General features: G+C 44.6%; 1 protein-coding gene across 1 annotated transcript; it reads right to left on the reverse strand.

The window, feature by feature from the left end:
* Positions 1–1,629: 1,629 nt before the first annotated feature.
* On the reverse strand, positions 1,630–23,334 carry APOOL (apolipoprotein O like). The gene is made up of 9 exons (XM_084814028.1): positions 23,301–23,334; positions 13,927–14,031; positions 11,378–11,497; positions 9,147–9,201; positions 8,486–8,584; positions 7,363–7,454; positions 6,984–7,097; positions 4,292–4,469; positions 1,630–3,813 (listed from the first exon to the last, which is right to left on the reverse strand). Exons 1-9 carry the CDS (start codon positions 23,310–23,312, stop codon positions 3,716–3,718), a joined length of 873 nt encoding a protein of 290 aa, XP_084670154.1. The 5' UTR covers positions 23,313–23,334; the 3' UTR covers positions 1,630–3,715.
* Between the last annotated feature and the right edge of the window lie 3,534 nt (positions 23,335–26,868).

A 26,868-nucleotide genomic window follows, 5' to 3' on the forward strand; every position in this document is an offset into this window, starting at 1 on the left:
AGACTGTAGCGGGGTGGTTTGCCATCGCCTTCCCCAGTCATGACTACCTTTCCCCCAGCAAGCTGGGTTCTCATTTTACCGACCTCGGAAGGATGGAAGGCTGAGTCGACCTGAGCCGGCTACCTGAGAACCAGCTTCCGCTGGGACTGAACTCAGGTCATGGGGAGAGTTTTGGTTGCAATACTGCCGCCTACCACTCTGCGCCACACGAGGCACTTATTGAGGAACCCTGGCCAGGTGAAATTGAACCTGCTCAACGTGGCCCTGGGAACACAGAGTGACTGGAGCTGTAATCCGAGTAACTGCTCCCAAAGAGAGGGGATGCCCGTCGATGGTCTCCACCCTCAACGGGGTAGGGAGGGGTAAAGCAGGAATGTTGTGCTGCCGAGCAAAATCTTCATCCATGAAACAGTAGTAGGTGGACTCTGGGTAGTAGCCCCAGAGTCCACCAGCGCCAGGACTTCCTCCCCCCCCCAGGAGGACTGGAGGTATACAGGAAGGAGATGGGGGTGGGGGGGTTCAAGGAAGGCGCCCCCTGGGTGAGGAGCAGGGCCCTGCGCTGGAGACCCCCAACAGGCTTGGAGGGTGGTCTAGTCAGGCTAGGGGGCGAGGAGGAGGAGGAGGAAGCGGGGCCGTCGGTCTGGAGCGACAGGACCTGGCAAAGTGCCCCTGCCTGCTTTCCACAGCGAAAATGATGCTCAGCGTGCCGCCTGTTCAACTCCTCTGGCGACCTGTGGGTAGCGCAGCTCGGATGGCTCCCAGTTGCATCGGGGTTTTCTCCGCCCCCATTGCAGGGGTGGGGGAGGGCAGAGGGGGCAGCAACCAGGTGGAACGGGGGGAGGGAAATCTCGGCCACTGGAGCTCCGCCTGGCCTGTCGGCGACTCTCCAGGCAACTGTCCATCTGTAAACAGGATTGGATGAGCTGCGCCAGAATAGGCGGGAGGGGCGCACGTGCCAACTCATCCAAGATCTCGTCATTCAAACCGTCCGAAAATTGGGCCACCAGAGCAGCATCATTCCACTGTACATCTTGCATCAGCAAGAGAAAAGCGGTTGCATAGCGGGAAACTGAATCCTTGCCTTGCTTGAGGCGGCGAATGTCCTGAGTAGCTGTCTGTGCACAAAGAGGATCACCAAAAAACTCCGCCATAGCCAACAGTCTCCCAGCAAGGGGTCATTAGTGAGAAGAAGGGATGAAGCCCAATTAGCTGCCATGTCGGAAAGCAGGTTAATGACAAACCCCACACGAACCCGATCTGCCAGGAAATCCTCAGGCCGCAGGCGCATGTACAGCTCCGCCTGGGTGCGGAAGCTGTGAAAACGACCCCTCTCACCTGAAAACCTCTCCGGCCAGGCCACCGGGCACTTGCGTTGCGGGGGGGAATGGGAGGCGGAATGGGCTGAGCAGCAGCCTGCAAGGCCTGAACAGCGGTCACCAATTGCGTGACTTGCTCATGCAGTGCCTGGTTTTCTGCGTCAGAGTGATCAAAACCTGCTACATGGCACTGTCCCAGAAGAAGTAGGAGGAAAAGAAAAAGGAACGGAGATCAAGCTGTCGGGAGGTCGCCCCGCTGCCTTCTGAAATCCTCAGGTAGCCAGAACCAACATGCAGACAATAGGGCTTTTTTCCAAGGCTTTATTGCCATTCAACCTAATGAAGCTTACAGATGCTAATTGCTTGATCCTACGAGTGAGACTTAAGACAGCTGCCTACTCGGGGGTTCTAACCTTAGAAATCAGTTGATCTCCATTTGGAGGAGAAAGCGGGAAACCTCTGTACTTATGAGCTAGGAGGAGAGAGTCCACCCCTTACCCGTGGGGCATTGGGACACCGCTGTTGCTGTTGCTCCAAGTGGGCCGAGCGCTGCCTCTCAGAGCCCAGCATCTCGCGCTTGAGGGTGTGCCGACGCCTAGGATCCAGAAACTGCTGTTGCTCTGCCCTCTCCCTGCCAGGGTTACTATCACTCTCAGGAATGTGTACCGGAGGGGGGAGCTCCCCCCCGGCTGCTCCTCTGAAATGCGTGCGGGTTCCTCTCCCACTGTTTCTAACTCTTCCTCAGAATCAGAACTGCTTTGGGGCTCTCTGGGCTCCAATCCAACCCTGACGCTAAGGTACAAACCTTAGTGGCAGAAGTACTTTCTTAGTAACTGTACTAAAGACTGTACAATAGGGACCCATCTAGGAGATACGGATTGTGTGTTTTGCAGACTATCAGGCACCTTTCATTCCAGTCTGCCCATCAACAGAATCAGATTTGTTTTCGTTCCCAAATCTGCGCAAATGCGCACATACGAAAATGTGCAAATTCCCCCCAAATGCACAATATCCACAAAAATGTGCATTTTCATGCTTTAGCCTATAGGGAAATGTGTATTTTTGGCCGTTCAAAAAAAATCACATATTTTTTAATGACAAAATCTGCGCAAAATCGGGAATGTTACAAAAATGGCATGCAAGTCAGTGGCATCTTGCTGACAAGGGAAAAGTCGTTTTGCTGCAGAATCTGCTGGTCAGATTCAACAAAATCCAAACTCATTTTTTCTGTTATGGATTTCTTTGACATCCGTAGACCCATCTCAGATCTTGCATGCACTGACCAGCAAAAATATGACTCATGCTTCTGCTTATTTATGGCCAATGTTGCACATTTCTGTCTCAGGATAACAAAAACATGTTCACAATTATGGTATAACTTATGCATTTCCTCACAGGACTGAAGTACAAATTCCCCCTCCTACATGAGGAATGCAAAAACAGATACTGGGTAAAGCAGGGGTATTGAATCTCAAGCCCCTAGGCCAAATCTGTCCTGCCTGGGAGCCAAAGCCATCCCACCAGGATTCCTCCAATGGCCACACCCCTTTCTCCTGACCACCAATTGCTGGTTTCCCAGCTTTTGCTGTTTTCCCCCCAGTCTAAAAGGTTGAAATGCCTCTCCTTAGGTGAAGTTCCTGGCAGTAAGAGCTTGAAGCTAAAATATGCTGGAATTTTTGGAATTTTGGTCCTGCCATTTTGGCCTTCAGCCCTGCCCACCACTGGAATGTAGCCCTTGAGAGCTTCTCCAAAATCAAATTTGGCCCTCAGGCTCAGGAATTCAGCACCCCTGGTTTAAAGCCTTCATCATACCTCTACAACAGCAAACATTTTGGGAACACCATTCAAAATACAGTACTTCTGTAGTTTATACTTCATATATTTTGTAATGCAAGCTCTGTCTATAAACCATATTATTACTGTTTTCCCCCTTCTTTCTGAATGCTAGCAACATGTTAAAAGCCAGCATATTAGCAGGACATTATAATTTGTGAACAACATCCCCTGTATCAGAAATTAGTACAAAGAAAATAAAGAACGTTTACATATTTTTTTTTTATTATCCCTTCATGTGTTGAGCAGAAGCAGCACAGAAATCTATTTTCCAAGTGATTCCCATTTATCACCAGGCTGACAATGACAATCTCATCTGAAGTCTTTCGCTCTCCCTAGCAAGAGGCCAAATACGTTTGCAAAAAAATCAGAAAATACTTTCAGTGGCAAGAAGTAGTAGAAAAAGGATACAGAGGACATGCAGGGTGAGTAACTTGGCTGTACACAGTAGTTTAAGAAAATATGTGATCAAAGACCACCACATATAGTACAATTACAAGTTGCATAATGCTTCCATTTTAATGTCCCATCATTGTCATATCCTAAAGGTTAGGGAGTTTGGCATGTTAGCTTCTGGTACTGTACATATCCATGTCTTCTGGGCTGGCCTGGCCATGGTCCATGAGGCTGGGGTCTGGTTTAAACTTTGATGTCTTCAGCACATCTGTTAAATGAATAAAGGTGTTAGGGTGTGTGTGTCTGGCACTGTCCTGTCAATTAAGACAGGGCTGGCACCAGTAACTGGCATTCTTGAGCAGCTGCCAGGGCTCCAGGACCTTGGCAAGGCCCACCAGTGATACCTGCCATGGCCTGCTGCCCTTACTTTTTCCCCCCTGGCCAGCACTCCAAGCAGCACCAGGTGCCTGGGTCTATCTACCATTATGATTGTCCACAATACCTCTGACACAGTGTCCCTCTGGGGCATTGTGAGAGATTAAGATGGCAGCTAGATCCAGCTGCCCAGAGCATTGCCACTTCCACCGCAGCCCTCTGCTGGAGCTGGGGGCGCAGACAGAATTTGCCCAGGCTGTCTCATACCTAGAACCAGAACTGAGTTATAATCTTCAGGAGCGGTCCTAGTTAAGGAAAAACCAGCAGTATCTACAGCATGACTGGCAAGGAGAGCAATTTGAATTTCATACCTGATCTGACACCTGGCACCTTCACTTCAGCTGTCGATGGCACAGAGTCTGTCTGGGCATGTGTATTCCGTGCATGAAATTGCATCTCTGATGCTTTCACCTTTTCCTTTGATTCAAGGGCAATCTTATGAGCTTCTGAGATGCTATGGCCTGTCTCCACAACTGGTCCTGGAACTTCCTGCAGTTGAATATAAGACTGAATTGTAAAGAAACCTGAAAACCAATTATGCAAGCTCTGTGGCAATGCAATGCATATGAAACACAATTGGATTCAAGATCTATTGACTTTACCCATCCATGAAAAGGTATATTACACCAAATAACGAAACAAAAATATATTCCAATTAATATAGGAAAATTTTCTTGAATTATATGCAGAGTAATGTGATCCACTGGAAAACCAGTGCAGATCCACTAAGAGATGGGCATGAACCAAACCTTTTTATTTTTAAATATTTCTATGCATTTTATTTCTTTATTTCTTTATTTCTATACTGAAGCATTCTACGTGGTTCACAAAAATTAAAACCACAAAGTAAAACACAAATGTAGCTATTTATCCAATTTTTGCTTAATGATTCACTTAGATACATGAAACCTTTACCCTTTAAACGGAGTGATATGAAGAGGGGAAGGGGAACCTAAAGGGGAGAGAATGTGGATGGGGGCAGGATGGGGAAAGTGTTTACTGTTTCTGTTGTACTGAAAAATCAAATAAACTTAACACATGCACGCACACGCACACACACACACCAGTGTGATTTCTAAATATAGGGAGTTTTTAATACATATTGTCAAGAGGGGTGCTTGACGGTGCAATTGTAAGTACTTCCAAGTCTTATCTCTAATAGGGGAGTTCCCATTTGCAGACATCAAATGCCAGTGTGAAACAGGTACATGAGCCTCAGGTCTCCCAAGGAATTGCACCAGGCTTTAAAACAGCTGATCACCTATGGCAAATAAGACTGGGGATACTGAAGAATTCCATTCTGTCTGCATTTTTCAGCAAACCAACCTAACTCACACTTCCCAGGCTAATATGTGGATCAGAACACAGTTATCCTTCAGACTGTGCACTCCCCAGAATGTTGTGATGCAGTTAGCTCAATAAGCCATACAAAAATACACACTTTAGGAGAAAATGCGCACAATTTCATATGAGAATTTTCATGCAGTTTTTTTTAAAATGTGCAGAAAACAGGATGGAATGGATTTTTGACAGAACACATGTGAAAATGACATAGATGGGAAATAGACTTATCTGTCCATCCCTACTCTAAACAAAGGCTGCAACGTTTAGTTGATCAATCAGTTAGATTGATTAAAAACCTTCTGGACAATTGAAGAAGGGATCTCCCAAATACTCAGTATGAGGATGAAAACAACAATATTAATTCTTTTTAATACAAGTATTTAAAAAACTATGGGTAGCAGGTACAATTTTAGAAGAGGCATTACTTCTTTTTGCTCATATTGGGAGAATGCCTCTTCTGAGATGGTGTCTGCTAAACCATCAGGAAAAGGATTATATCTTGGTTGCAGAGAACATGCTTTGCATGTAGAACGGATGCGGTTCAGTGCTTGGCATCACCAGTTAGGCAGATCCGGAAGCAGATGATGGAAAAGATACCCTGGAGAGCTGCTGTCAGTCAGAGTAAACCTTACTGGGCTAGAATTGGGATAAGGCCACTTCTTATGCCCTTAAATTTATGCAGATTTAATTCATCAACCAACTAAGATTTCTCTAATTGAGTGATATCACTACTCTGAATTTACATCAGACATCCTCAACCTGGTCCCCTCCAGATGTGTTCGACTTCAACTCCCATCAGCCCCAACCAGCATGACCAATGGTCAGGGATGCTGGGAGCTGTAGTCCAAAACATCTGGAGGGCACCAGGTTGAGGAAGGCTTAGACAGAAAGCTCCTTGGGGCTGATGGCCTGCATTTCACTTATATTGCTATGCAAAGTAGGAATGGACCAATCCATCAATTTCAGTTCCTCTCGTTTGCCCAATCTTAAATTCATTTCATCCTGTTTCTGCAGAAACATTAAAAAAGAAGTCTGTACAAACATTTATACACATTTTCATGCACATTCCTCCAAATATACCTATTTGTTCAAAATTTTGCCTAATATATGCTTTTGTTGCAAGCAATTTCCCCTAATATAATGCATTTTTGCAAGCAATTTTCTGTAATGTAAGGCATTTTTGTATGTTAGTTACTTTCCCCTAGTATATGCATTTTGGATGCATATTTTGATTGGAGAACTGCATCAGAAAATTCAAAGAAGTGCAAATATCGAAGTACAGCAGTGTTTTCGGTTCTCACATTGGTTCAGGAAATGCGAATTAGGGAAGTTCGCATTAAAATGCGAACCAGATGAAGCTCTTCCCCATCCCTAATGGAAAGTGCCATGTGCACTGAGAGGGATGTGTTAATAAATAAACTATAATAAACAAGATAACATCTCTGAACATGGGTAGAGTACCCTTCATTCCTCAAACCAGTCTAATATATCGCATATATTGCTAATTGAGGCCTTTGAACCTCATAATGTGCAACAGAGTGATGTTGGAGATCTGCAACTTTTTATCCTTTTGGCACATGTACATTAAACACAATGTGGATCAATGAAAGGTACCTAAGCTCGTGGTGCTTCATAGGTGCTTCCTTGAAGACAGCCTACCTGAGTATCTTTGTCCTGGGCGAGTGGTTCTTTCACAGTGGATTTTTTCATCCATAGCGATCCTATTGCTTCATAGGTTTTATGGCTTGCAGCATAAACCTTTCCACCTGTTACCTAGTTTAATTTTAGAAATGTTATTGTACTGAACAACTCGTTTTAAAAATAATCTAGCGTAGGCAAGGCTAATTGACTTCTCCAATAAAATTGTGTGATTCAGCCAACAGTGGAAGAAGAACCTTTTAATTACAGATGGCAATCTATTAGAGGTTTTCAATTCAAACTTTAAACTTTGACTAACTAGAAGCAGGATTCCTAAAAGAAACTTAAAAAAAAAAAATTGGAAGCATGACAAAAATGCACATTCCTCAAGGAAGCTTACCTTTGCGATCAGTACTGATTGCACTGGATAGCAAACAGATATGCCCAGTGTGCAAAGTCCCAAGGGATAGGCGATTTTCTTAAATCTAGACCCTGCAAAGAACAAAATCAAATCATTTAAGCAATACTGAGAATAAAGCAACCATCATACTGAGAAGGCTAAGCTACAACCCTTCTCACATGCTCGTTTTCTATGAACAGGAACTATTTTTCCATGGAGGGTGTCCAACCATGTGAAACATATAGAGCTTGAAAGAGCACACGCCACACACACATTTGAGGAATGTTGTAGCTTAGTGGTAGAGCGCATGCTTTGCAAGCAGACGGACCCAGGTTCAACCTCTGGAAGCTCCAGGTGGGGCTGGAAAAAGACTCCTTTCTGATTACTCGGAGAGCTGCTGCTGGCCAGAATAGACAAAACTGACTTAGATGGGTCAATGGTCTGACTCAGTGGCTGGATTCACACAACACGACAAGCCAGAGTACGAGCTGAGCATGGGCTGAGTGTGGGTTGTCGCTGAATCATGGATTGTTATTGCATCATGGATTGTTTTGTGTGAACCCGGCTGTGCTAACAAACCATGAAGAGAACCCATGGTTTGTTGTTGGGTTCCAAACACAACGATTCAATGATAACCCATGGTTCAACAACAACCCACACTCAACCCATACTCTGGCACGTCATGCTGTGTGAACCAGGTCAGTTTAAGTCAGCTTCCTCTGTTCCTGTTCCTAGGTTTACTAACCCTTCTGTTTGTGAAAATGAGGCCCCCAAAGCCTGGACACTTGTTGCAGACTGGACCTATATGAGCTGTGTACCTTCTCCTACAATAGCTGTATACATTCCTCAGCCATGCACAGACCTAGAGTTCCACAGGGAAATATTAGTGTGATCCAGCTGCACATGGATGCAGCTGCAGGCGACTGCAGCAGCAGAAAAAAATGCTGCCATTAATAGGGAGGCTGCTACCAGCCCTAACCCTTCCTTACGTGAACATGGCCACTGCAGCTGCTCATATATAGGGGAATTGGCCTGCATGTGATCCATCTGTCATCTGGAATGTAGCTTTTTAACAAAGTAGCACTTTCAATGCACGGTAATGTGAGAATACGCAACTCCTTACCTTTCCTTGCTAGGACTAGTCCAGTTAGTCCTGAAATCGTAATCACACCAACTTTGGGAAGAAATTCTGGTGGAGGATTCTTCAGATAAACATATACATCTTAAAAAAATAAGCAGAAGAACATAAGATCACAAGAAGAGCCCTGCTGGATCAGACCAGGGGTCCATCTAGTCCAGCATTCTGTTCACACAGTGGCCAACCAGATGTTGACCAGGAAATCACAAGCAGGACATGGCTGCAACAGCACTCTCCCACCCACATTCCCCAACTAGTGAACACAGGCATACTGCCTCTGATACTGGAGGTAGCACATAACCATCAGGACTAGTAGCTATTGATAGCCTTCTCGTCCAGGTATTTGTCCAACCCCCTTTTAAATCCATCCACATTGGTGATCATCACTACATGTTGCGGTAGCAGATTCCATAATTTAACTATGTGCAACAATGACCATACTTGAATATGGTTTTCTAAGAATTTATAACAGCATACAGAGATGAAAACTTAAATAAATGCAAACTTTGTAACTGGGCTGTATTTAGAATGTTTTTTACTTTTAGAAAAATGGGGGTGTTGCCTCACCTAATTTTAACAAGGGCTGAGATTTACATGGCCAAATGTGAGCAGAGATTAGGTTTAAAATTTGCAAATATTCACCCACCTTTTCCAAACAGTATAGAAGACATTATTCCATTTTTGACAAAGAGATAAGCATCCTGCATAAAAGAATAAAGGACAAGTTTCTCCATCTAATGTTTATGTGATTCTAGCCAGAAACTCACATCTTTCACCTCCAAATATCAAATCACCTTGACAAAAAGCAGGAGAAACCAAGCTTAAACAACTTCCCGTTTTATCATTAAACTCTTCCAGTGTGAGCGATTTGCAATCAGAAGGTGTGGGGGCCTGGTTTAAACAACCATGGTGGGTGTGCAATCCTCTTTGCATAGCTTAACACATGTTCAGTACTGCTGTCAGCAATAACCACTCACTCTCCTCTTAGGCAGGGCAAGAGGAAAGCAAATTCCATATACAGCCTACGCACCTTGTCCCTCTGTTCACCTGCCTAATGTATAGTGATCATTGGATTGTCATACCTATCACTTCTTAGGTAATGGAGGAGAGACTCCTGCAATCCTGCTCTCTTCCTGGATTTGGGGCCAATTTGTATAATGCATGCAGGAAAAATTAGCTGCATTAATTTAACCACCCCCTCCCACAAATGCTGCAAACGTTACCATAGTATGTTTCAGCCTTCCCCAACTGGCTGCCTTCCCGATCTTCTGGACTACAAATCCCATCACCACAATCTAGTGATGATGGGAGTTGTAGTCCAACACATTGCAAGGGCTGGCTGGAACTGATGCTCTCTTCACACAGTAAAGTTATCCAGCCCGGGGGGGGGGGGGGAATGCAACAGCTGATATGTCAAGTCACACTGTGGCACACTTGCATTATACATCAGTGTAAACTTACCCAGCACCAATTGGATTAAGGTAGTGTGTAAAAGTCCTCCTCCCCCCACTCAAAACTGAATAATGGCTGCGATCAAAAATGCAATTTTATTAGGTGCACCCAAGGTCTTGGATCTGCTCAGTGGAGTTCCGGACATTTTTCCTTTGAATGACAGACCCTCCGTGCCATATCAGAAGGTGCTCATCAAAGTTTTGAATGAGGTTTGCCTCATTCCTCCTCGATGAGGAGGCAGGGGGTGTTTTGAGGAACACACATCCAAACTCACTTCGGCATGCAAAACCAGTCACATGGTACATTGGATCCAGGCCATAACTAATAATATAACACAGCCCTTCCAAACCATCTGTTCTAAGTCTAACATCTTATTATGTTTATTGTGCATTAGTCTTCCCATATCGTCAACTGTCTTGGAAGTCTGTTCGAGGCAAAATATAAACATTTTAAATAATACAAACAAATACATAAACAAACATTTCCCTCTGCTTCTGACACAACTACAGATAGAGAGACTTAACAGGAAATTGTAATTCCATTGCATTATTCTACTGCTACAGCGTAAGTCACATTTACACGATGTCTGAGGTTTCTTGCTCAAGCCATTTTTATGCATCAGAAAATGTCTGTGATTTTAGGCATCAAGATCAAACTTGTAGCTGTACTTTTTAAATATTACACTGATTTAAGGTCTTTATTTACCATCCTTCAGCCAAAGCTCTCAGAGTGGCTTACAAAAGCAAACAAGCAAAAGCAAACAAACACCTATACAGCAAACCAAGAATCATATACAAACAAGTGGGATCACAGCAGACAGTTTGGGAGATCACACAAAAAAAGTATATAATAATGCTATGCATTTCACGACTATTAATATCAGTTTATATTAAAGACTTTCTGTGAACAAAAAAACCAGCGCTGAAACATTATTTGGAATTTAGACCACAAGAGGTCACTACCCTCCAAGCTTAGGAATACAACAAAAATTCAGGGAGACGTTCTTGAAACTGATGGGCATATAAAAGTCTGAGGCAGATACCGAACCCAAAACCTAAAAGAGGATCATTGTTCATTCTAGCTCCTAACTTTCCACTACCACGAGACCAACTTCTTAAGTACAAAAAATAGCAATGGCTTCTATAGTTGTAAACAAGATTGATTCAGTTCAAGTTTCCAAAGGTGTTTTGAACTCAAAGGAATGCTTCAGGAGGAACATGGGTGTGGGGGGTCCTTTTTTAAACATTACTTCTGTTTTCAAGTATTAGTCTAAGGACTCTCACTTCAAAATGCATTGGGAATCTCAGAGTGAATATATACACCAACAGAAATCCTTGCTATTCCATATCGGCTCTGATTTATCCAAGTGCTCACTCATGGCAAGACACACACGAGAATTCCTGGCCTGTTAACGCGTATTCTTACCTTGCACACATTAATGTAGTAACTTGCTGTCTTTCTTACTGATGATATCCCAGTTTGCAAGCGGCCAGGCTGTTCATCAATGTATCTTGAGTCTAGAGGTGGTGCATTATAAATAGGAAGCTGGAGGAGAAGAGGAAAAATCGGTCCTAAGAGGCTTGTCCTGGGTAACCAATGAAAATGGAGGGACAGCTTATTTTAGAAGTCCCCAACATGGCACCCATAAGTGCTTTGGCCCACAGGGACCGCCAACAGTGCCCATGAAACTCTCCCCTCCCTGCTGCCTTCAAAAAAACCTTGGAAAATGTTAGGGCAGTCTTCTTTCTCTCCCTTTCTAGCCACTAGCCTCGCTCTTTTTCTCCTCTCTTCCCCTTTGCCTTGCTATTTCCTCCCCCACCCAGCTTCAAGCCTTGCTATTTCCCCGCTCTCCCACTTTAGCTCACTGTTTCTCCCCCTTATAGCCTCTAGCCCTGCTCTTTCTCTACCCCTTTGCCTTGCTGTTTCCCCCTCCCACCCAGCCTCTAGCCTCACTATTTCTCTTGGCTCATTTTTGACTAGCCAGGCCCCCACAGCAGCCATTATGTGACTAGCTCCATCCTCCATGGGATCCATTCTGTGGTGGTACCCACAGCAGTTTCTCAAATTCCCAAATGTGCCCACAGGTCCAAAAAGTTTGGGGACCCCTGGCTTACTTTTTTAGCCTTGGAATAATTCTCCAATTGCCCCAGCAAAGTTTGCCTATATGGTAGGGGGCTTCCACGAATGGAAGAGGTGCTCCACAGACATCAGTGCACTGGACGTTGCCATCTACTGGCTAAAAGCACAAGTCCAAAGATCCCACTGCGTAGACAGGCACTGGTTGCCCCTAAGTGTGGGTAAGCTGATCTAGAAGCACAGATATGGATGTGGATCATCAGGGGCAGGTTCGGCATGGACATCTGGATTTAAGCCATCTAATACAGTGGATCCTACTTTCAGGGAAATCCTTTCCATTTCAACGTGTCTCCTGAACATCTACCAGGCAGCGCAGGACTCTGGAATGTGTTCTAGGTGCGTACTCAGTTCACGTGGAGCGCTGGCCAGGCCTGTTGGTTATCATTTCACCTTGCATGGCCTAAGAGTGCACTGTCGACTGCATCCAAAACTCCACTGGCCTGCGTACTGCAGGGGAAGAACGGTAGTGGTGGCCAAGCTGTCTTTCAGTGAAGCTTGTCAGCTGTTACTGACCTTCTCATTGAAAGACCGCACAGTTTGAAAACGGCTGGCATAATGCAATGCGCAACGAGTGCGTACACCCCTGTCGGAGGGTGTGGCCCTGTATGTGCATGGATTTCCCCTAAATGCTATGAGTCACGCATGACACCTTGATGCACATGAGTTTGTGGCTGGGGTGCTAGATCAATGGCAATTGTCAGAAGCTTTAACCCTCCAAACAGGGCAAAACATCATGAGGAAAGCGTCTTTACCCTTCAGTGGACATACAGAGAGAGAAGCGGGACAGCAGCATTGTACCTAGTCACTAGTCCTATGCACATTCAGATACACTGAGCTTACGCATATCCCTGAACGTGCATACACAAACCAAGACCCTCCAATTTCCAGGGTCCCTGTTTGAACATAGGCTCTAATCACATGGTATGATGAATGTGTGGCAGCAGGGGGGCGGGGGAGGAGTGAGCTTTTTGCTGTGATCCTGCTCCCCTCTCCACTCATCAGCATACCTGAATTTGTAAACATCTTCACAGGATCTTGTCTAAATAAAGCAATGATGAAATAAACCATTCTTTTTCTAAAATCATGCAATAAGGCCAAAGGCTCTGCTAATCACAGTAGGATAGTCTCATTTTCTTCATGACTAATTTAAGTTCAATTGATTTCAATGGGTCTACTCCAAGTACAACTAAATCTGGATCCAACCCAGTGTCTTTTGGAAAACAACTGCCTCCATTTTAGGATGCTGTCGCTGCAACGCCAAGCATTCAACTTACTATTTACACTTGAGTCATAGCTTACAGAAAAGCTTTCTTCCCAAAGTTCTATGTGCACATTAAAGAACATTTTGTGTACCACGTGTTACTATTACCTTGTTACTTTTAGTGCATTTTGTATGTTTAATTTGGAAGCTGCTGGGGTGCGGGGGAGGGGGGAGGTAAAGTCGAAATGTTCAACAATAAAACATTTATTTCAGGGGTGCAGAACCTCCAGCACATGGGCCTAATCCAGCTAGTGGGACACCCCAATCCAGCCCACAAAGCCTCTTCGGGTTCCACCCAGGGGAAAAGCTTAGGCTCTAAGCCTCGCCTCCTGGAGGAATCCCCTCAGAGGGCACCCCCCGCTGTTATATTTTATTTACTGTACATTACGATTACCGTATCATTTTAATACCTCCCCACCTTCCTTCTTTGGAATAATCTGTAATGGTCTGTGATGTAGCATCCTTAAAGGTTTTATTTTACTATTGAAATAAAATGGAGAGGAAAGCCTTCCCTGCATCTATGCATCCATTTATTTGTTTAATTTTTAAAAGATCTAGAAGGTCTTTCCAATCCTACCTGATGTGCCTTTACATGACGGGATTTTGTTTCCTCTTCAGATGCAGCATATACATTAAGAGATGCACATGCCAAAGCTGTAGGAACAGCAGCCCATTTTGCCAGCTGGTGGGAAAGCAGAGGTTGAGGGAAATCAAGAAAGAACATTAATTGCTTAAAAGAAAAAAAAATCTGTTTATCAAAATTCATATTAAGATCAACAAAAATGGCTGCATTCCCACATCACTTTAAGCCAAGAATCCTGTCTTAATAAACCATGATGTCAACAAGCAGTGTTTGCTTTTGTTTCACTCTTTCCTTTGAGAGAGCAGGTAAATGAAACCAGGAAGGAATAGCTTTGTGTTATGTCCAAATCCAGAATTACGATTAAGTGTAGCCAAACAAGCCAGGATTTGTAAACCAACAACAAAACCTGTTTTAAAGTTAGCTTATGATCCTGCTTTGTTTGAGTGCACTTAAATCACAATCCAGGGTTCAGGTTTCAGGCAAAGCTCTCCTGTCCTGCTTTGTTTGCCAACTCTCATGAAGGGAGAAGCGAAATGGAAACTAGCACTCTGCATGCACTTACATGCAGCTCATTCACATAATGGTTTATTAAGCCAGGATTCCTGGCTTATACTGACATGTGAATGTGGCCAATATCTACCTACCTACCTGAAAAACAAGGGTGAGCAACTTGTTGCCCTCCAGATGTTTTGGCCTACAACTCCTATCAGGCCTAGCTAGCATAGCCAGTGGTGAGGCATGATGGGAGTTGCAGACCAAAACTCTGGAAGGCCACAAGTTCCACCCCTGCACCAAAGAGTGTAAGCATAATAAACACTTGTTTTTCCATACAGCTGCTTAAAGAACCCACAATATTAAAAAAAAATGAATATGCAACAACACTTTAACAAACATAAACCTTCTCAGAAGAAGTAGGAAGTAGCTTTGGCAATGAAAGAGGTTCAAAAATACAAACACTGACATTGTTCATGCTAAACATATTTGGGTACTAGGAAAGTTGCTTACTGTAATTTCTGCAACCTTTGATTCCTTTGTGTGCGGCTTCAAAATACTTTTTCAGGAATATTATTTGTGAAGTGGTTGGAAGCTCCTTGTTACAGTAACCCACTTGTGTGTGTGTGCACACGCGCTTATGTTACTCTGTAAAGCACCATGTGTGTTGATGACGACGAATGATACATCCACCATAACACTTAACAATAAGGAGCTGTTAAAATATAAATCACTATCGAAATTCTTATACATATACTCCATTAAAATTATCCCTTGAGACAAAGGCCTGATTTACATGTAACACTAAGCCACAGTGTCATCTGGGTTGTGGCTGTGTCCGAACCCATCCTGCAAACAAACCTTGGTTTGTTAACCAGCTATGAAGGACAAATAAAAGACATTGTTTGTTGCTGGCTTAGGAAGTCTGGCTTGTTGAAACCATGAGCTGTGCTGGATCAGAACAAAGGCCTATCTAGTCCAGCATTCTGTTCACACAGTGGCCAACCAGTTGCCTACGGGAAGCCCACAGGTAGGAGATGAGCACCCTCCTGACATGTTCCCCAGCAAATGGTATTTAGAGGCCTATTGATACTGGAGGTAATAGATAGCTTTCCAATATTTTGTCTATTTCCCCTTTGAAGCCATCCAAGTTGGTAGCCATCACTGCCTTGCAGAAGCAAAGTCCATAGATCTATGTGCTTGTTACCTTCACATCTCCAGTTTTATGGTGAAACTCCACCAAAGGTGAATTAGAGTTATATACAATGTATACTGCACTTTTACTATGGGAAATGCTTGACAATCCCTATCATTACTTTACAAATTGAGGAAGTTGTATCAATTTGGGGGGATGGTTTTACTGTTTTATTTATTCATTAAAATATTTTATAAACTGCTGTACAGGACAAATATTAAAACAATTTAAACAAATAAAGATTAAAAGCAGAGTACTGACCTCCAAAAAATTAAAATTATTAACCCTATAAAACCAACAAATGTTGAGTGGAACAGAAATGTCTTTACCCCCAGACAGAAGCTAAAAAAATTAAAGGCTAATCTAACCTCCTTAGGGAGGGAATTCGACAGTCGGGATGCTGTCACAGAAAAGGCTCTCTCCCACATTCTCACCAAACTAATCTCTCTCAGTGGTGGGGCATATAACAGTCTCAGATGAATATCATATGCTACAGGCAGGTTCATATGGAGGAGGCGGTCTTTCAGATATCCTGGCCCCAAGCCATTTAGGGCTTTATAGTTAAGAGCCAGCACCTTGAATTGGGCACAATTGAAAGCCAGTTGAACTGACGTAGTAATGGTGTAATATGGTCTATAAAGTGCACATCAGAAAGCAAACTGCCTGCAGCATTTCGCACCACCTGCAGATTCCAAACACTCTTCAAGAGCAGCCCCATGAACAGCACACTGCAGTAGTCTAATGAGGAAATGATAAGGCGTGTGTTACTATGCCCAGATCCAGCTTTGTTGTGCAGCATTTGTTACTCTCCACCTTGAGAAGTTACTGTGTTGAAAGATGGCAGTTTATAAATTTTCTAAATGAAAGAATAAACAACAACAAAAGTAGGCCAGTATAATGGCTAGATGAGATCTAAACCCTGGCCCACCACATTCAAGTTTAACCTACTGTTCACCATTCCACAATAGGCCAGTTCAGACTTTCCTTGTGTCAAGGGGCAACATGCGTGCAAAGGGGCTGTCCCTTTAGCCCTGCCTGCATTGTGGCACGTCTCCTTCTAGCAAGCGCCTGCAACAAAATTGCCTGCTGTACTCCCACACCATTTAGAACCTTCTGCGCATATCACTGAAAACATAGAATACGGAGCTGTCTGGTGCCAAATTCTAGACTGCCTGTGTGCAATGTTGGGAAAAATAGATAATCCCGAGTTAATAGTTAATCCCGAGGACACTGGCTTAACTACTGTATGGACTGAGGTCTCCTTCCAACAGAATTTAGTTCTAGTCTATTTTTAACTACATACTAATCCCAAAGCACCACTCGACAAGAGTATCAAACTAGCTACTACAGCAGAAAATGAAAGAAAAGGCAATAAAGCAAAGTGACTCACTGTGCTGACGGAACAGACAAAGGGGCAGACACATGAAGCATAGGTGGAAAAAGAATAATGCAAAAGTTACAAATGTGAAAAAACACAGAAGAAAATTGGATCTGAAGCTATGGGACTGTCAGCCTTGTACGTTTTTTAAAAGAAAGAATGCAGAAAAGGGGGGAAATATAGCTTTTTCCCCTCCCCGAGCTACAGAGTAATTAACTCTCACACTTTGAACTTACTGAACATTACTGGGCAAGAGCTTAGAAAGAATATTAGGAGGAATACAGCAGCATGAAGTGATTAACTGATGAGAAGGCACATGTGTGATACATGTGATCTATGGACAGCCTTTCAGATTCTGACCTACAAAGTGATAAAATGCCCTCAGCCAAAGTTTTATCTGCACATTTAAATACCAAGTATGCTAAAAAAAAAAAAAAAAAAAACTACACCAAAAAACCCAAAACAACTCACATCTTTAAATCCAGAATTTTCCTGTACATCTGTCGCTTTCTCTGGGCTTGTGAACTTAAGGTACATAAAACTGGCTTGTATTTGTACACGTATGTTATAGTTAGAAGAAACGAGGTTGCATTTTACATTTCTAGAGACATGCTAAAAAAAAAAAATTACTCCTGGGATGAGGGGCAGGAAGCACAAGCAGCTCAACACTTTCTGCTTCATAAGAACATAAGAAGACCAAGGGTCCATCTAGTCCAGCATTCTGTTCACACAGCGGCCAACCAGCTGTCAATCAGGAACCCACAAGCAGGGCATGAGCGCAACAGCACCCTCCCACCCATGTTCCCCATCAACTGGTGTACACAGGCATACTGCCTCTGATACTGGAGGCAGCACATAGCCATCAAGCCTACTAGACATTGATAGCCTTCTCCTCCAGGAATTTGTCCAACCCCCTTTTAAAGCCATCCAAACTGGAGGCCATGACTACGTCCTGTGGTAGCGAATTCCATTGTTTAACTATGCGCTTTGTGAAGAAGTCCTTCCTTTTTATCTGGCTTGAATCTCTCACCAATCGGCTTCATAGGATGAAGTATTTTGAGATCCCCCCACCCCAAGCTGTAACCACCAAAGCCATAGGTACACAAGTCATTTGGCGTGCCCAGATATCTAAGGCAAGGGTGCAGAACCTTTTTCACCTCAGAGAAACTCTTGGGGACAACATTCCAGTGGTGGGCGGGGCCAAAGGGGACAGTGCCCAAAAATATTAGCATATTTTAGCTTAAAACGCTTACTGTCAGTCACTAAGCCTTAGGAGAAGTATTTCAGTCTTTTAGAATGGGGAATAACTGCACGAAAGCTGGGAAACCACCAATGACTGGTGGTTGGGGGAAAGAGGGTGGGGCCTGTGGAAAGCGGCATGATCTTTTGGGGAAGCCCAGTGGGCTGGATTTGGCCTGTGGGCCTGAAGTTGTGCACCCCTGATCTAAGGGATATTTCATACACAATTCCATTTTGCTACACGGTTGTAGGGAGAATAAGTCTACACACTTGTGCACTGTCATGTCAAAATTGCTCAAGTGTCTATTTTGCCACCTGCAAACATGTTTGAAAACTGCTGCACTGAGTGGGTAGGTTGTGTGGGAGGCTTTTTCTTATTTGTTAAATGAAGCTATATTTATTTTAACATACACATTCCACAATATTTACAGGGCTAGGAACTGTGCGGTGACTTCTGGAATTAGCTCAGTTCTTGAATGGCACTAATTGCTTTGGGATGTCTACTGAAGTTAACTGTGCAATGACTAACAAAATGCTTCTGTGCATCACTTCGCTGCCCAGTAATTATTTGAAGCAATTATTCAAAAGAAGGATTTATTCAGGGGGAAAAATCTTATTAAAACACAAGGCTCAGGGAGATCCTGCCTAAGGAAACAACTTTTTGTCTTTCCTGCATTTGGGGAAGCTTAAACAGGTTTAACACTTTATCACAATCCCCTCCCTCCCTCTAATCCAGGGGTCTGCAATGTACCACTTGCGGGTGCCTCTGTGCTTGCAAAGGCCAGGTGGAGGCATCCGCAAAGCTATTTTTCCCCTCTGCAAGTGAATGGCACGATTCCTCTTTCATTTGCACCAGCGGGGGCGGGGGGGAGTCCTCCTTGCCAAAAACAACTGGAGAGGGGGTGGCAAAGCCCACCCCCTACCAAGGTCCCTTGGGGCAACGGGGTCCTTGGCGGGGAGTGACCAATTTTCACTAGGGGGGCTTGTTCTTGCCTCATGCAAATCAATGGAAAAATTCCTCCATTCATTTGCATGGGATGGGGAGAGAGAAAGAGGGAAAGCAGAGCCAGTGAGAAAGAAAGAGCGACCAGAGAAAGGGTGGGGGGAGAAAGAGGGACCAGAGAGAGAGAGAGAGAGCCCAAAGGGAACTGAGAATGCTGTGTGGACAAAGAATGTTGACTGATTGTTGGGGTGTGGCAGGAGAGAAAAACCAGGGGAGGATGGAATGGAATATCCTGAAAAAGGACATATCTCTCTGTGCCTGGAACTTTGAACAGGAGCACTTCACACTGCAACATTTTGTTGCAGGTCCTACTGAATGTAAGGCTGTAAGGAGGACTGTGCTGGATCAAAACAAAGGCCTACCTAGTTCAGCATTCTATTCCCGCAGTGGCCAACCAGATGCCTATGGGAAGCCCACAAGCAGGATATGAGTACAACAGCACCCTCCCATGTGTGTTCCCCAGCAACTGGCATACAGAGGCATACTGATACTGGAGGTAAAACCTTTTCCTCCATTAATTTGTCCAATTCCCTTTCAAAGCCACCTAAGGTTGTGACCATCACTATATCCTGTAGTAGCAAATTCCCTAGTTTAACTTTGTGCTCCTGAAGAAGTAAGACTGTATCTTACATGCAATTAAAGAATATTTAACTTTCAGCACAGGCCTCAGTGTTTTCAAGATGGGGGTCTGAAGTTTTTCTGTTCTCCAAAGTTTGCTCACAATTCACGTAGATTTCCATTTGGTTTTATTACCTATTGAGGCCTATATTTTATAGCCAGCGAAAACATGAGTGCCTTGGGAGGTGCAGTGGCAGGTCACATCTTTTGTATGCAGAAGGTCCCAGATTCTATGTCTGGCACCTTCAGGTAGATCTTGGAAAGATTCCAACCTGAAACCCCAGACAGCCACTGCTGGTCAGTGACGATACTGAGCTAGAGGACTCAGTAGAAGGCAGCCTCCTTTGTTCTTATTTTGTGTTTCTTGAGACATCTTAAAATGAGAAGCAGCAGCAAACAGAAGACGTAAACCTGCTGTGACTCTTTTGAAACATCAACATGTAACCCTAGCATGACAATAGGTGTGATATGACATTTCACATGAGAAGGGTAGGAAGTAGTGAGTGAAACATGGAAAATGCCAGCAAGGCAGTGCAAGGCATCTGCCATGCAAGAAGGCAGTGGCAGATGCTTAATGGGAGAGGCAAGGGACGCTCAGTCACAGGAGAACCATGCCTGTTCTTCAGCATGCAAGCGCAATGTGACAGGGAATCTAGCACTGTCAAGATGAGAGATTTGTTTTAGTAACAGCTGCTGTTTCTCAAACATTTCACATGAGGAGAACTTTACACTGCTTTACGAATCAAAATTGTTATTATGCTGGGTCATTTTACACTGAAATTGTATGTGTGGGCGCATGTGCAATCATCCTATTGCTATTCTATTCCTGACAGTATCATTGTCCTTTGGAAGGTGTCATACAAGCACTGCATCGTCAAATGCATTGTACTTTGGGGATGACCATTTATTTATTTATTTTATTTATTTATTGCATTTATATCCTGCCTTTTTTCCTCTTGCAAGGAACCCAAGGCGGCTTACATTATCCCCCTCCTCTCCATTTTATCCTCACAACAACAACCCTGTGAGGTAGGTTGGGCTGAGAGTGTGTGACTGGCCCAAAGTCACCCAGTGCGCTACCATGGCCGAGTGGGGACTAGAACCCAGATCTCCCAGCTCCCAGTCCAAAACTCTTGCCACTACACCACACTGGCTCTCTATGATGATCACAAGGTCATCATTCTACTCTGGCCATCCAAGCTTCCCCAGGAGATCTAGGAACTGCAGTTCTGAACTAACCTAGGGATCTCTGGAAGTATTTTTCCTCCCATGCTCATGTAACTAAAATAAGGCAGATTAACTTCTTTAAAACCTTTACTATAGATGCAGCCTATACATACTTCTGGAAGTTGTAGCAATGGTGATGAACGGATGAATGCTCCCTAGATAAAAGGAAGACAAGTTCCACAGCCCTCACCTGGAATGCTGAATCTCTTAAGAGTGTCAGGTGCCTGACAGGACTCAAGGCTGCCTAGAGAAATCACATCCCTCAAGGAAACCCTTGCCCCCTACATGTCAGGTGTGCGCCTGGAGGGAGGGGACCAGAGTATGGTTACTCAGAGGCACAGGTGGGAGTGGGAAGGACTCTGCACATGCCCATCCCCCATCTCCCAACATCCTGGAGCTCTAAGAATTCCTATACCTTTCAAATTTCCCCACTATTGTGGGGAAAAAGAGGGAGAAGCAGAGTAGGGTTACTCAGTGGCACAAGAAGTGTGCCCTGCACATGCTCAGAAATCCTTCCATCTTCATGACCACTCAAGATCACAGCAGCTCTATAAGACTGCGATGGGGCTAGGGGAGAAGAAAGAAGGGAGCAGAGTTCAATTACTTACAGCACAATCCTACTCAGGTTTACTCAAAGTAAGGCCCATAGTGTTCAATGAGGCTTACTCCCTAGTGAGTATGTTTAGGATTGTAGCCTTACAGGCAAAAGAAGGTGCACTTTGTACATGCTCAAGTGTCTTCCCATCTTCAAGACCACTCCCTAACTTCCAGCAGTTCTAGAACAAAAAAAGAACAACCTAGAATATCCACATTCATTCACCCCACTGAGCCAGGAGAGTGTGTGAGTGTCTATGTGTGGGGAAACAATGTGAGGCTACTCAGTGGCACAGCAAGGGTCACTCGGCCCAAGCTCAGATACCCACCTCCATTCTTCACAACTACTTTTTAAGTTCAAAACAATAAGAATCCTTTTATCATGTTCAAATTTCCACCATGAGGATTGGAGGGGGTAGGGGAAGGAAGGGACCAGAATTGGGTTACTGAGAAGCACAAGAGCGGGATCTCTGCACATGGTCAGACACCCGCCTCAACTCTTCCTAACCACTCCTTAAGTTCAAAACAATGAGAAGCCCTATATCAAGTCCCACAATGAAGTGGGGGTGAGGGGAGAAGGCAGGAAACAGAATTTAGTTATTGAGAGGCACTGGAGAGGGATCTCTGCCCATGGTCAGGAACCCGCCTCCACTCTTCCTAACCACTCCTTAAGTTCAAAACAATGAGAAGCCCTTTAACAAGTTCTAATTTCCATGATGAAGTGGGGGTGGGGGGAGAAGGCAGGAAACAGAACTGAGTTATTGAGAGGCACGAGAGAGGGATCTCTGCACATGGTCAGGCACCCGCCTCCACTCTTCCTAACCACTCCTTAAGTTCAAAACAATGAGAAGCCCTATCAAGTCCCACAATGAAATGAGGGTGAGGGGAGAAGGCAGGAAACAGAATTGAGTTATTGAGAGGCACGAGAGAGGGATCTCTGCACATGGTCAGACACCCGCCCCCACTCTTCCTAACCACTCCTTAAGTTCAAAACAATGAGAAGCCCTATATCAAGTTCTAATTTCCACGATGAAGGGGGGGGGAGAAGGAAGGAAACAGAATTGAGTTATTGAGAGGCACGAGAGAGGGATCTCTGCACATGGTCAGGCACCCGCCTCCACTCTTCCTAACCACTCCTTAAGTTCAAAACAATGAGAAGCCCTATAACAAGTTCTAATTTCCACGATGAAGTGGGGGTGGGGGGAGAAGGCAGGAAACAGAATTGAGTTATTGAGAGGCACGACAGAGGGATCTCTGCACATGGTCAGGCACCCGCCTCCACTCTTCCTAACCACTCCTTACGCTCAAAACAAAAAGAAGCCCCGCGTCGCGTCCAAACTTCCACAGCGAGGTTGGGGGCAAAGGGAGGGAGGGAGGGAGAGGCAGCGCTGGGTTACGAAGAAGCACCAGCGGCGAACTCTGCACGCGCTCAGGTACCCTCCCTCCCTCCCTCCCTCCCTCCGGGCCGCTCCCAACGTTCAGCACAGCGCGAAGCCTGAGCGCGCCGGAGGCTCGCGCCCGCATAGCTCTGAGGGACGCGCAAAGGCGAGCGGCGCCTCAGCGACCCTCTCCTCCGCGCGGGGGCGGGGGCCCGGGCTGCTGACGGCGAGGGGGCCACTCACCTTGGCCGCCATTTTGGCTCCGCCTCCTCCGGGGAAGCATTCAAGGCGAGCGCGGGCAGGGCCGGGCCGGGCCGGGCCGCGCGACGTCAAAAAGAGGGGGTGGAGCTAATCCGAAGGTCGCCGCGGGTTGGTGGAGACGAGAGGTGACGCGGAGGCCCCGCCCCCGGCGCTGCCTTTCTTCCCTCCTCCCTCCCGGCGTTCTCAGTCGTTGCTGGCGGAGCTGCTGGGAGGAGCTTCCTCCAGCGGAGGCTGGTGGCCCCGATTGCGGCGGGGCTGCGACTCCGCTCTGGGTTTCGGTCAGGACCAGCCAGAACTCTAAAGGGGCTTTCCAAGGCGCCGAGCCCTGTCCCCGGAATAACCTTGGACAGCTCCGTTAGAGTTCTGCCTGGTTCTGACTGAAATCCAGAACGGATGCACACCCCATCAAAATCGGTGCCACCAGCCCCTACTGGTTTCTTTAGCCTGGTGCCATCCAGATGTTTTGGACGGCAGCTCCCATAATTCCTGACCATTGGCCATGCAGGCTGGGGCTGCTGGGAGTTGTAGTCCAAAACAGGGAGAGGGCGCCAGGTTGGGGAAGGATGGACTTTTATGGCCGGGGGGGGGGGCGGGCAACTTGTGGCCCTCCAGAGGTTGTTGGACTGCAAGTCCCATCAGCCCCATCCAGCATAGCCAATTATTTATTTATTTTATTTATTCCATTTCTATACCCCCCAATAGCCGAAGCTCGTCTCAGCCAATGGTGAGCGATGATGGGAGTTGCAGTCCAAAGATCTGGAGAGCCCACCGGGGGTTATAATTAATTACAGACGAAACAAAGTAAAGCCACGTTGGTCCATATTTATTTATTAAATTTTATTTATTAATTAAATTTATTAATCGCCCATCTGGCTGGTCATATGAACAGAAATTCCACAGTCAGGCGATACCTTTATTGGGACCAGCCAAATAATGCTCAAGCTTCATCAAGAAAATTTTTTTCCAAAAGCAGATGGGAAGGGGAACAGGGAGAGAAAAGGGGCAGGGTGGAAAGGCTGGCTTAATGCTGAAGTCATGAAGCCTGCACCTTCAGGGTCTTAAAATGAAACAGAGGAAGAGTCCCAGACTTAAATGGATTACAGCCAGCCTTCCCCAACCTGGGGCTCGCCACATCTTCTGGACTTCACCTCCCATCACCCCCAGCCAACATGGCCACTGGTCAGGAATACTGGGAGTTATAGGCCAAAACATCTCAAGGGGACCAGGTGCTGGGAGGCTGGAATACATAGTAACAGGTGTCATGTCATTCTCTCAGCTTCTGTGTGTGTGTGTTTGTTGTGTTTCCTGTTAGGGGTCCTCTGCCTTCAATAGGTGAAGTAAGATTCCTCCATCGGTTACATCTCCATGCCAGGGAAAGTTGCACCTGCTGGACTTCTGCCTGTCATACAGCTCTTAAAGTGCAGGAGCCATACCAGGGAAGATGGCAATGTAGATTAAGCCCACTTAGTTTTCAGCAGTAAACAAACAAACAAAATAATATTCCAACTCTGTTCGGTACTCTAGGTCTGGATCATGACATATGATCTGACATTAACTGCCTTTTTCTTCCATTTTTAGACCTTCCTTGAACAGCTGAAACTACCTACTGATGATGATGTCATTCATATTTTCCAAAGCAGATGGAAAATCAAGCTGGGCTTGGTAGTTTGTGCAAGCAGCTGTGTAGAGCGGTAATAATTTTTTGAATTACAATTATATATATTTTTAAAAATTAATATTATTGTACTTTTAGGGGTGCTGGTAAAGCAGTATGCACATAACTGCCAGCATCCTTTGCAAGGGATGTTGGGACACACCTTTCATTACAGATTTATTTCTCGCATTTATACCCTGTCCTTCTTCCCAGGACAGGAGCTCAGGGCAAGGGGCATGTTATCCTCACACCCTTTGAGGGATGTTAGGCTGTGTGTGTTTGACTGCCCTGAGATCACCCAGGAACATCATGGTGAAGCAGGGATTCCAACCCTGGTCTCCTTAGTTCTCATCCACTGCACACAACACTGCTTCATGAGGTCTAGCAGCTTGGGTCAGTAAAATATACTGTGCTGAAATCATATAGCCATGCTGATTTTTAGGGCACAGTTCTCCTGGATCAATTAAAACAAACAAGCCTTTTTTTAATCATTAGACTCAACCAGTGTTTACAATGCAGTATGTTAGCTTTTGATCTACACAGATGTGTTCCACAAGCTGGATGTTCAAGAATTATTTTAAACTACTCCGGTATAATTTAAACTTCTTTTTTTCTCCAACCTCCTGGACCTTCACTATTTCTGTTGCTGTGTGATTGTGGTTTTGTTGTTGTCTTTGTTACATTATTCTTCACCAGGTTTGTTTACAGAGATTTTATTATTATTTTTAATATTTCCCTTTTATTATTGTTACCCTCAGAAAAATCAATACAAATATAATTACAATTTTAACATTCAATTTTGGGATTTATCAAGATTAAATAAAAGTATTTGTTATATACATGAGGGACAAGGGAAAACAACCATAAATAAGTACAAAAAAGAATGAAAGCCCTTCAGAGTTGTCCACCCCACCCCCCGCTACACACTTTTATAAATGGCTTTATTGTTGTCAGTTTTAAGATTTGTTTATTGTCAATTTATTATTGTCCATGGCCTGATTAGGAATTGTAAGTCTGACTGTTTATATTTATTAAAATAATTTATATTTATTGATAATACGTTTGTTGCACAAATTATGCTTAAGTTCGTTCCCTCTAGGAGGGGTATGCCAATATCCCTTAGAGACATACAGAACTCTGAGATTCAGTCCAACGCAGTTTTATTTGGCAGGAGACAAACAGCGCTGTTCGGGTGGATTCTCGCGGCTAACGCCACAAAGTAGAACCACACCCTAGATGTTTTTGGTACAGCTTATATACATTTAGTATAATGACCTCATTAGCTATGCAGGGTGGGCCACATAATATTCATGAACTTCATTAAGCATGCATACTTGACATGTCTCTACGGCTGACATGTCCTTGCAAGCTGGGCAGGAAGCCATCTAGCTGGAACTGGTTCTAACCAGCTGCAGGAGTGGCGGTACTCGAGGGCGAGGGCTCCTCTGGCTGTACCTGATATGAAACAGAGCATCATTGTTGGTGTCAACAAGGCATTTGATAAGACTATCCTCCTCTGGGATTTTCTACTGTAGGAGGCTGCCTGAGATGGCTGCCACTGCTTTAAGATGGTGCCTCTTTGATTCTATCATGTTGATAATATTTAAAAATATTTAAAGGCATGATGAAATTTAATGATTGCCTTAATAGAAATAGTATTAAGCTCTTAATATGTTTAATCAGTGAAAAAAATAAATATATATACTTTAAGTAATTATTTTTAGGGAGAGGTATTTTTGACTGATGGCCCTACCATATTTTTTCCTGCACAAAGAGCAGTTTTGTATAGGACTTGGCATACAACCACGAAGTAGAGCATCAGATGTAGTGCACGGTAATAAAATTTAATAAGGTAAGTCTTTTTCCAGAAATGTCATCACGTTGTTCAGGTTAATA

Source organism: Heloderma suspectum, chromosome 9 (assembly GCF_057233095.1).
Source record: "Heloderma suspectum isolate Gila_16-S chromosome 9, 16-S_ref, whole genome shotgun sequence".
NCBI lineage: Eukaryota > Metazoa > Chordata > Lepidosauria > Squamata > Helodermatidae > Heloderma > Heloderma suspectum.